The sequence below is a fragment of the Erpetoichthys calabaricus genome, chromosome 2 (assembly GCF_900747795.2).
Source record: "Erpetoichthys calabaricus chromosome 2, fErpCal1.3, whole genome shotgun sequence".
NCBI lineage: Eukaryota > Metazoa > Chordata > Cladistia > Polypteriformes > Polypteridae > Erpetoichthys > Erpetoichthys calabaricus.
In genome coordinates this window covers 176,419,407-176,431,782 of record NC_041395.2, presented here as the reverse complement: position 1 = coordinate 176,431,782, position 12,376 = coordinate 176,419,407, and the positions used below count along the sequence as shown (strand labels likewise).

Below are 12,376 nucleotides of genomic sequence, written 5' to 3'. Positions count from 1 at the left end.
AGTGCTTCGCATACTTAAAAGCTCGAAGGGCACGTATTGATTTTTGATTGTTTGTTTTTATCTGTCTCTCTCTCTGACATTCTCTGCTCCTGACGGAGGGGGTGTGAGCTGCTGCCTTCATTGCAACTGCTTTGTGCCGCGGTGCTTCGCATACTTAAAAGCCAAACAGCCCTATTGATGTGTTTGCTTTTCTCCCTCTCTCTGACACTCTCTGCTCCTGACATGCACTCCTTTGAAGAGGAAGATATGTTTGCATTCTTTTAATTGTGAGATGGAACTGTCATCTCTGTCTTGTCATGGAGCACAGTTTAAACTTTTGAAAAAGAGACAAATGTTTGTTTGCAGTGTTTGAATAAAGTTCCTGTCTCTCTACAACTTCCTGTGTTTCTGTGCAAATCTGTGACCCAAGCATGACAATATAAAAATAACCATATAAAATATGGTTTCTACTTCGCGGATTTTCACCTTTCGCAGGGGGTTCTGGAACGCAACCCCCGCGATCAAGGAGGGATTACTGTACAGTATAACCAGAAAAACAGGATATTGCACAACGTTTTGGTATGGCATATTCTTATTCGAATGTTCAATGCATGTTAATGTATATTATATTTGGAATGTATGAAACTGAACTGAAAATTTCAAATGACTCCAATTAGCATTATTTATCTTGATTGCACCAACTGCCATCTTGTATACAGGTACAGGGCATTAATGTTTTTTCTATGGTTTAGGATTATTCCTTCAAAACCAGAGGAGCCAGGCAGTGTAGGTTCCATAAGTCCTAAACTCCAGAGTACAGAGAGACTGATCCTTGAAGGCATCATCCACTAGCAAATTTCAATTATTTCACATGCATAAACTAATCTGATCAAAGAAAACGCTTAGTAACACATACAATACTTAATCCTAGATGTCTTTTCACACCTGATGTCCACAGTGGAACTATGGGGAATATGATGCAGAAACAAAAGTTTAGTGAAACTGATTTTTTTAATCAAGTTGCACTTATTTTTCTGTTAAATCTTTCTTCTTGCTCAAGACTATTTTTCTTTGGGTGGTGCCAAAGGTTAGAATACATAATATCACCATCAGTATCACTTTATATAAGCTGGTGTAATATAAATCTTTACCCTTTACAAAAACGGAACAGTTACAGGTAGTAAATGTCCTAATGATTAGAGAATTTTTCAGTATTATTAATTCAGTTACACCATTTATATACATGAAAACACAATTTAGGTAGAACGCAAAGCTAAACAAAGCAAATTTCAATGCAATCTATATAAACAACTTTTGATATAATTCCATTAATATTACAGTTGACAACTGGGTAAAGAGAAAAAGAAAAGCACTAGTCCACAGTATTTCTGGAGAAAATAACCCTCTGGTTTTATGGTCCATGGTCAGTTTTATGCAGACAAACTTACAATCAAGGTCAGACAAAAATCACAGTTTTGGTAACCAGGGATAAATCAGCTTTCTCTTTTCAATGCACTCATATAAGTACTGGAGAAACAAATTCCTGTTCTTAACAGTGTTATCTTGTAGAGCAGGGGCAAACTACGGCCGTGGGCCACATCTGGCCCGTTGGTCTTTTTAATCCGGCCTGCCGAAGATTGGTACAAAATTGCCCAAATCAAATCATAATTATGACTGCATTCATTTGACCTTGTCCTGCAATGCCTGGCGTTCCACCAGGAGGCGCATTAGGCGCAGTGATACATTGACTTGATTTTGTGGAGCCCAGGTTACTTTCTGTTATTACTCTGCTGAACCCATCTGCAACAATGAGTGGGCCAAAGAAAAGAAAAGTTGACAGTGAGTGCAGAGTGTTTAATAAGGAATGGACAACAAAATACTTTTTCACTGAAGTCCGGTCAAAGGCTGTATGTCTTATTTGTCAAGAAACTGTTGCAGTTTTAAAGGAATACAACATCAGCCGTCACTTTTCCACCAAGCATGCTAATTACGCTAACAACCAGTCAACGCAAGAATGGACGGCTACCGCTCAGAGGTTGGCAGCTAGTTTGCAGGCTCAGCAAAACACCTTTATCCGACAAACTGCCATCCAAGAATCAAGCACAAAGGCAAGTTATGTTCTGGCATTCAAATTAGCAAAGACCAGCACGCCTTTCTCCAAAGGGGAGTTTCTCAAAGAATGCATGGTAGAGACAGCAGGTATATTGTGTCCCGAAAGCAAGAACAAATTTGAAAAAATTAGCCTATCACGCAGGACAGTGACTCGCCATGTTGAGCTAATTGACGAAGACTTAGCTAGCAAGTTAAACAAAAAAGCAGAGTCATTTACATTATATTCCTTGGCACTGGATGAAAGTAATGGACACAGCTCAGCTTTTAATTTTTATCAGAGGGATTAATGACAATTTTGAGATAATGGAGGAGTTTTTGGCCATGGAATCCCTAAAGGGGAAAACACGGGGAGAGGACTTGTATGACAGCGTGTCAAGGGTCATAAATAGGCACAAGCTACCTTGGAGTATGCTCGCCAATGTTACCACAGATGGATCACCAAATCTGACTGGAAAAAACGTTGGGTTGCTCAAAAGAATCCAGGAGAGGGTGAAAGAGGACAACCCTGAGCAGGAGGTAATTTTCTTACACTGCCTAATCCACCAGGAAGCACTGTGTAAATCCGTATTGCAGCTTGACTACGTAGTGAAGCCAGTTGTAAAACTCGTTAACTTTATTCGAGCGAGGGGACTTCAGCATCATCAGTTTATTACGTTTCCTGAAGAAACTGACGCTGATCACCAGGACTTGCTTTACCACTCCAATGTCCGCTGGTTAAGTTTGGGGAAAGTATGTCGACGAGTGTGGGAGCTCAAACAGGAGATTATCTCATTTTTGGAACTACTTGAGAAAGCTGACGATTTTCCTGAGCTGACTGACACAGATTGGCTTCGTGATTTAGCTTTTGCTGTGGTCATACTGACACACATGAATGAGCTGAATGTGAAGCTACAAGGTAAAGACCAGTTTGTGCATGAAATGTACACAAATGTCAAAGCCTTCAAAACCAAGCTAGCTTTATTCTCAAAGCAAATGTCAAACAACTCATTCGCTCATTTTCCCAAACTGGCTACGCTGAAAGAGGCCCCTCGACTTGTGAAAAAATACAGGAAATCACTGGACAACCTGCATGGAGAATTCTGCCGTTGGTTCTCTGATTTTGGAAAAATTTACAAATCACTTCAGCTGGTGTCATGTCCCTTCACAGAGGACCCTGAAACGGCGCCACAGGAGTTGCAGTTGGAACTGATTGATCTCCAATGTGACACCGTCTTAAAGGAGAAGTTCAACTCTCTTGAACTGGATGAGTTTTATGCTTCATTAAGCGCAGCCAAATTTCCAAACATCCAGAAGATGGCACAGAGGATGCTGGTGTTGTTTGGCTCTACGTATGTGTGTGAACAGACTTTTAGTGTGATGAACACCAACAAAGCACCCCACAGATCCCAGGTGAGCGATGAACACCTCAGATCTGTTCTGAGAATTGCCACAACAAAACTAACACCAGACTTCGATGCACTGGCAAAAAAAGGGTGATCAACAACACTGTTCCCACTAAAAGTGAATGTAAATATTAAAACTATAATGCCTTTTTTATGTTTATGTTTGATATGTATACATCTAGAGCTGGCCCAACTCGTCTGTCAAATTTTAAAAGTTAATATGGCCCCTGAGCCAAAAGGTTTGCCCACCCCTGTTGTGAGTGTAGGCAGCTTAAGCTTTGAACCTTTGATTGTTAAGACATGCTGTGTGTTTTGGGGATTGCTGGAGGTGATGGCAGAAAAAACGATCAAGATCTTATCAAAGCTTGTAGCAGCAATCTCTTTACATAGCTTTCATCTGTCTGAGTATCTCTTTATCCTCCTCAGACTTTTACAGTACCTGTTGCTATCCTTTCTTTACTATCTCCTGCCCCTGCATCATCACCATCACTGAACTCTGAAACATAGGCAGTATTTTGTTCTCTCTCACCATTCACAGCAGGCAGTGTTTCGGTTGCTTAATACAGTACTTGCATCATACCTTCACAAAATAATTTTCCCTTCCTTAAAAGATTACACATACCCTAAATTCTAAAGCATAAAGCTACTTATGATTGCTATATTGAGATAAGTTACAACTACAACTACTGTTCCTTGGCAGCTAAGTTATTGAGTCAGCCAATGTTAACAGACTTGTCCTGTGAAGCACCGAACATCAATGTCAGCTAGACACAGCATGCAATAACATTAGAAACTCCATGTGTTTTAGGCAGTATGGTAGACTGAAGGGGCAATCACATTTGACACAGTAGTTGCTAGGTACTTTGCTGTCACTTAGTGCTACAGATGTTGTTAACGAACACAGTGTTGTGAAATTAATGAATGACAACTTTTCTCAACTATACTAAGTAAAGTGATATACTGGAACATTACGTGTCTTTTTTGTCTAATCCTTGCTTTCTCAGCAATATCTTTGTTGTCTCTTTTACCTATTGTGTCCATTGTAAAATGGTTAAATGCAGTAAGAAAGTTAAGAAAATGGATGGATGAATGGTTAGTTACAATTTCACACACACACACACAGGGTTGTACCACTAGGTGGCGAGATCGCCTCCATTCCCCCTAGAATGGATAAATATCTGCGAAGTGGGGTTATACCAAATGGGGAGGGGGTGCCTTTTTACACATTTACTATATGCCTGTGCACATATATATATATATATATATATATATAGATAAATATGTATGAATGGAAGAGAAGATCTGTGATATGGTTTGCATATTTGCAGCTGGAGATCCACAAAGGGAGAAAATGAATCACGTATCATAAAATAGTTTTTATTCCCGAGCTTTCAACCCCTACCAGGGGCCTTCATCAGAGGATAATGCTTAGACTTACGAGAATATATATATATAGAGACAGAAAAACATCTGCTGTACAGGCTTTTAAATTATTGCCACACTGAGCGACAAGCAGCACAAAGTCCACTTCTCCTTAGCATGCAATCAGCCCCCCCCCCCCCCCCCTCCCCCCATTCCCCCCCAACAACACGAAGTGGCAGGAGCGTACTGCGCCTCCGGGGAAGGGGAGGGGGGTTTGAGTGAACGTGCGTTCAGCCCTCACACCCGCCCACTCCTCCTCCTCCTTCAGAACGTGCAGAGACAAGCAGGCATTTTGGCAGAAGCACTCCCCTCTGCCCTTGTAAAGATCTGATCTCACTTTTCCCCTCTATGAGAGGTTTCAGCCCATTCTGATGGATTGAGGATATATATAATGGAATTTATAATGAGCACATTTTGAATACTCAATTTACCTCACTGCTATATGATTAAGGTTAATACAGAATGTAAAAATAGCAGAAAGACCAAAAATAGATAAAGAACTGTGAATGACCAGTTAGCTACTCTTGACATAAATTGGCCAGAGATATCATGAGACATAGATCAAAAGCCATATATTTTACTCTCCTAATGAAATAAATGAAAATATATGGAAGATCGCTCAGAATACCTGAGCACTGATTAAAGACTAAGAATACTAACCTGTTTTGGTACTTCCGTGCCCAGAGTCCTAGTAGACAATCGAACTTTACTGTTTCTCCTGTAATACAGGATTCATATCACAATAAATCAGAAAAAAATTACCAATAGTGCACTAAAAAGTGTAAGCTTGAGTTCTTTTTTTAAAAGCACATGCAAATTTACCTGTTTATTTCAAATGAGAAGTATTTAAGTTTTAAGGTTGCTTTTCATAACTAAGGTATGCTGTCACTTGTCCCAAACACTTATTTATGAAGTGAGGCTTAATGAAATTAGAGGTTTAACAATTTTGTTATAAAAGCATCACCTCAAGCAACTTATAATTGTGAATAATTGGGCAACAGTTCAAACATGAATCAAAAGCCTTAAAAATACAAATATGTCTACTTCAATGTGGCAACGGTACCAGTTTAACAAAATATTTACTCTGCATTTTAGACAAATCCTTGTAACAAATAAAATGCCATTGAAAATACTTAACTAAAATACAGATTTTTTTTTTTTTATTTTTTAAAAACATTTTCCCAAGTGAATGATGCAAGTTCTTTACTCTGTTCAAATCAAATCAGCTTATATTTTTACCTATCCCTTATATATAATTGTGCTAAGACTGTCAATACCTTAATAAACTACATACCAGCACAGGAAAGTATTTTAGAATAAACATTACGAAGAAAGTCATATCTTATATCTGCTATACCATACTGTACAAGCAGCCAGCCAGGTAGTCACAGTACAGTAAATAAGATCAATTATCAAACTTAAATAAAGTATGTGCATTGTGTCCTTTCATTATTAATTGCTTCTTTCAACTTTTTTAGAAAAACAGAAAAAGGGCTCTAAATTGCACACTTATGACTAGAAATTCACCAGCAACACAAACTGTTGTACTGTGGGGAAAAGGTGTCTCATGGCTAGACAGGTCTGTATTTTCTAACAGTGGCAGTGAGTCCCATTCACTACGGCACTGGTAGTGCTTGTACAAACTTCATGGGGTAACTAACATTAAAAAAAAAATCATTTTTGTGTGAAGCATTACTTTAAGTTATCTGTTGCAAATGACATAATTGTTACATACAGCTTTAATGTCAAAAATGTTTCCTTTAATACTGTAATCTGATCTCATTCTTAAGCCATTCAGCCTCAAGTTAAAGAAATTACATTTTCCATTTATTTATATTTAACTTAAAAACCAGTCAATGTCACTGCATATGATGTGGAATATGCTTACCTTTGATAAGGAGTCCTTCTTGCCCCACTTTCCCTGACATAATCTACCAGCTGTTTTTGTGTTCTCCCACTGTAATACAATACCCATAACTGTAGTTCTCTGTATGAATTTAGCAAGGTTTAATTATTAAAAAAAATTAATTTCAACCACAAAAAGACAACATTAAAATATATTTCCTTGGGATTAATAAAATATCTATCTATAATATATGGTAAATGCCATAGAGGTTCTTAAGTAAAACATTTCTAATTCTCATCTCTACATAACAATAGGATTTCTTTTTTCTATACCGTATTAACTGAGGATTCCAAAGGTCCCTACAAATTATATTAATGCCATGACAAGTATATTAAGGAAATGTTACACTTACTGCCAATAAGAGTAAGACATCTTATAAGATTATAAAAGGAGCTTGTAATAAATTTAACTTCCAGGGTTCAAAGAGCATTATCACTTCTTGCTGATTCATAACAAACATGAATTTGGCAAACTAACAATGAAATGGATCCTCAAAAGACCAGTGAAAAAATACTTAATTAGGTTTGTTCACCTTCCATATGGATCACTGTAAAGTACTATGATCTTTTTTCATTCAAAAATGGGTCTCCATAAAACTTAGTTTTTAATGCAAGCATGTATTACTTCATTCACATTTTAAAGCTTTTTTTTTTGTTATTTGGGGTATAATAATGATGTATCACACAATCACCTGAAAACGTGCTATATTCTCAAGAGAAAGTTCAAAATAAAAAGTTCAAATCCAAACCTAGTCATGGACTATGTGACACTTACACATTCTCACTATATCCTCATTAATTACAGTATCTATGGTGTCCCTCCACTGACAATGTGTGTTGCACTTGATTTTGTCCTGGGTTGGAATGGCGGCAAGATCATAACATTTTCTTGGTTTTCCATCTGATGCTGCTGGAAATGGTTACAGTCACCAGTAATCCAGTATTAGAATAAGTGGGTACACACAATAAACAAAGGAGTTAAAAATTTGTACATTATATAAACATTTTTAAATCACAATCAGGTATGATGCAAAGGAAAAGACTGTGGGAAATGGTATTTCATGAACATATACCATGTAACAATTGGGTGGAAATAGGAAAGAATTCTCCTTTGTGCAAAGTTCTAGTTTGTTTTTAAAAGTGCTAGCTTGCTTCACCAAAGCAGACATGCATAACCTAATAGACAACTACTGCAAAAATCTCATGCAAATACAGTAACGTATACTTATTACCTTGACTGCAGTGTGCATGGAATCCATAGATGTTTATTTATAATAATTTACAAATAATTGTAAATATTTAAGTCTATGGAAACACCCTGGACTGTGTCATTATGACAAAGTCCACATTAGCAGGATTTTTCTTCTAGTTCTTGTGCTGTACATGGAGAACATATTGCTACGTATACAGAACTAAAACTACCACAAGTAAATCAAACAAATGAAAACATTTAAATACATAATCAACAAACAGATTTATATATATTATATATATATATATATATATATATATTATATATATTATATATATATATATATATATATATATATATATATATATATATATATATATATATATATATACACACACACACATTTATACCAGGGTGTGAATTAACCAATTTAAATGATATCCAATTTTTTTTTTGTTGTACCTGTATCTGAAGGAGGATCCCCTGGTGAAAAGGATAGATTTTGATTTGGGCTTGGGTTGGTCTAGAAGACGGAAAAAAGTGTGGTACTCAACACAATTTTTCCAAAATATTTTGCAATGATTACGACTGGTCATGAGAAACTCCAAAGTGTCTTGGTAGGGGCCCTGAAAAGAAAGGGAATGTTTAAAATTACACAAATCACCAACATATATTCTTCAAAGTTTGATCCAAACTACATTTGAAGATTTCAGCATAACCAATGCAACCACTGATTTTAATGACACTAAGTTACTTAAATAAATGACTTGGGCAACTGGTAGTTAACATTCAAGATTGTAACAATTGGGGATTCATTTTAACGAGTTGGTATTCTATAACACAAAGATATATATAGATATATAGATATATATATATAGATATATATAGATATATATATATAGATATATATATATATAGATATATATATATATAGATATATATATATAGATATATATAGATATATATATATATAGATATATATATATATATATATATAGATATAGATATATATATATATATATATATATAGATATATATATATATATAGATATATATATATATATAGATATATATATATATAGATATATATATATATATAGATATATATAGATATATATATATAGATATATATAGATATAGATATATATATATATATATATAGATATATATAGATATATATATATAGATATATATAGATATAGATATATATATATATATATAGATATATATAGATATATATATATAGATATATATATATATATATATATATATATATATAGATAGATATATATATATATATATATATATATATATATATATATATATATATATATATAGATATATATATATATAGATATATATATATATAGATATATAGTCATATGAAGAAGTTTGAGAACCCCTCTTAATTCTTTGGATTTTTGTTTATCATTGGCTGAGCTTTCAAAGTATCAACTTCCTTTTAATATATGACATGACGTATGGAAACAGTAGTATTTAAGCAGTGACATTAAGTTTATTGGATGAACAGAAAATATGCAATATGCATCATAACAAAATTAGACAGGTGCATAAATTTGGGCACCCCAACAGAGATATTACATCAACACTTAATTGAGCCTCCTTTTGCAAATATAACAGCCTCTAGATGCCTCCTATAGCCTTTGATGAGTGTCTGGATTCTGGATGGAGGTATTTTTGACCATTCTTCCATACAAAATCTCCCCAGTTCAGTTAAATTTGATGGCTGCCGAGTATGGACAGCCTGCTTCAAATCATCCCTTAGATTTCTGATGATATTCAATTCAGGGGACTATGACGGCCATTCCAGAACATTGTACTTCTCCCTCTGCATGAATGTCTTTGTGGATTTCGAACTGTGTTTTTGGTCATTGTCTTGTTGGAATGTCCAACCCCTGCATGACTTCAACCTTGTGACTGATGCTTGAACATTATCCTGAAGAATTTGTTGATATTGGGTTGAATTCATCCGACCCTCGACTTTAACAAAGGCCCCAGTCCCTGAACTAGCCATACAGCATGATGAAACCTCCACCAAATTTGACAGTAGGTAGCAGGTGTTTTTCTTGGAATGCAGTATTCTTCTACCGCCATGCAAAGCACTTTTTGTTATGACCAAATTTTAACTCAATTTTTGTCTCATCAGTCCAAAGCACTTTGTTCCAGAATGAATCTTGCTCGTCTAAACAAGCATGTGCATACAACAAGCAACTCTGTTTGTGTTGTGAGTGCAGAAAGGGCTTCTTTCTCATCATCCTACCATACAGATGTTCTTTGTACAAATTGCGCTGAATTGCAGAACGATATACAGATATACCATCTGCAAAAAGATGTTCTTGCAAGTCTTTGGAGGTGATCTGTGGGTTCTCACAATCTTGCGCATATGCCGCTCCTGTATTTTTCTTGGCCTGCCAGACCTGGGTTTAACAGCAACTGTGCCTGTGGCCTTCCATTTCCCGATTACATTCCTTACAGTTGAAACTGGCAGTTTAAACCTCTGAGACAGCTTTTTGTAGCCTTCACCTAAACCATGATACTGAACAGTCTTTGTTTTCAGATCTTTTGAGAGTTGCTTTGAGGATCCCATGCTGTCACTCTTCACAGGAGAGTCAAATGGAAGGACATCTTGCAATTGACCACCTTAAATACCATTTCTCATGATTGGACACACCTGTCTATGAAGTTCAAGGCATAACGAGCTAATCCAACCAATTTGGTGTTGCAAGTAATCAGTATTGAGCAGTTACTTGCATTCAAACCAGCAAAATTACAAGGGTACCCACATTTTTACACAGCCAGTTTTTCACATTTGATTTAATTTCATACAACTAAATACTGCTTCACTAAAAATCTTTGTTCGGAAAACACCCCAATACTCGGATGTTCCTTGGAAATGAAAGGCATACCATTGTTATCTTTTTTGTTGAAAGTAAATTATTGTGCAGACTGAGTGGGGTTCCCAAACTTTTTCATATGACTGTATATATATATATATATATATATATATATATATATATATATATATATATATATATATATATATATATATAATAAAAAAAAAAACACACACAACATAATGCAAAGTATACATTAAAGGATACTCTCATGCACAAGAAAGCTTGCATTGAATGTATATTTTAGGGATATGGGAGGAAAATCTGAATATACAAAGAAGAAATCCTTCTCTGACATTTTGAGAACACAGAAGCAGTGACAAAGTCAAAATTTAAAATTATATTAAATTGTAAAAAATGTAAAACACCATTTTCCCAATTTCAAATTTACTTTATTGAAATAAAGTATATACATAAATATGAAGTTCAATGACTTTAGAGTTAAACCAGTAATTGCATCTAAATTCTGAAACATGCGTATATCTTCAAATCACTCTGTTCAGTGATGGGTCAGCATGGTCTAGTGTCTTAACTAATTTAAGATTAAACATTTTGTGCAATTTAAATTCAACCTTCAAAATGGTAATTTGGAAGCTAAATACAAATATGATCTTTCTGGAAGTAGTGTAGTCAGTACCTCAGAAGTGCATTCTTCACCAAAATAAACTGCTGCCTATGAAGTGTGCTACAGTATCACTAACAATCTTTTTATTTGGTTTCAATGACAGATAAATTAATTTAACATCCAAATTGAAAGATACCTAACTCATGAGGCTTGAAATGATCATGTCACATGGCAAAAAAGCCATGGAGGCATCTTACAAACATTCAAAACTGAAAAATGAATAATGAATACTTTTAATCTTAAAATGGAAAAAGTTTTATCCTTCAAACAGATTTAGTTTACTCCTTTAGATTAATAACTACTTATACTTACATGGACCTCAGGATGCAGCTTAATAAGGAATCTCTTTCTCTTAAAACTTAGCTTCCGGATCTTGGACCAATTAAAAGTGTTAATTTTTGTTGTACCCTATGAAGTAAAAAGAAAGTTGTTTCATTATAGCCAACTACAATATCCATGATAGCAATTATAAATGTAATAATCTATTGTTTAAGGGTAACACAATGGGTTCAAAAATAACAGCAAAGACTAACATCAAAGTGGAAATCAAACCTAAAAAACACCTGGATTTCTTTCTAGTAAATTGTTTAAATATGAAAAAACTAAAACAGAATGTATGATTTTTTTTTAGTTTTCATAATAATGAAAATAAATACATTAAAAGTCACATAATTCCATCCAGTTCCATTTGGTAAACTGAACAATACTGTGATTCAAATATTGGCTCAACAAATGACTTAGCTAAACAATTACAACATGATCAAAGAAACTATTTTTTCCTATCAGCTAAGTTTTTGATGTCAGTATTACATCCTTAAACTGGATTACCAGGCTGGTGCAAACT

At 34.9% G+C, this 12,376-nt stretch overlaps 1 protein-coding gene across 4 annotated transcripts in view; it reads right to left on the bottom strand.

Annotated features, from left to right (window-relative positions):
* Positions 1-12,376, bottom strand: part of farp2 (FERM, RhoGEF and pleckstrin domain protein 2) — a 353,551-nt gene that overhangs the window by 245,718 nt on the left and 95,457 nt on the right. For all 4 annotated transcript variants that reach the window (XR_007934097.1, XM_051922727.1, XM_051922728.1 and 1 more), the window contains exons 9-12: positions 11,845-11,940; positions 8,455-8,618; positions 6,784-6,852; positions 5,556-5,613 (exon numbers count right to left, since the gene is read on the bottom strand). Coding sequence is in view for 3 of the 4 variants with exons in the window: in XM_051922727.1 (XP_051778687.1) it covers positions 5,556-5,613; positions 6,784-6,852; positions 8,455-8,618; positions 11,845-11,940 (387 nt within the window). In the remaining variant the exon portion in view is untranslated. The remainder of the gene's footprint in view (positions 1-5,555; positions 5,614-6,783; positions 6,853-8,454; positions 8,619-11,844; positions 11,941-12,376) is intronic.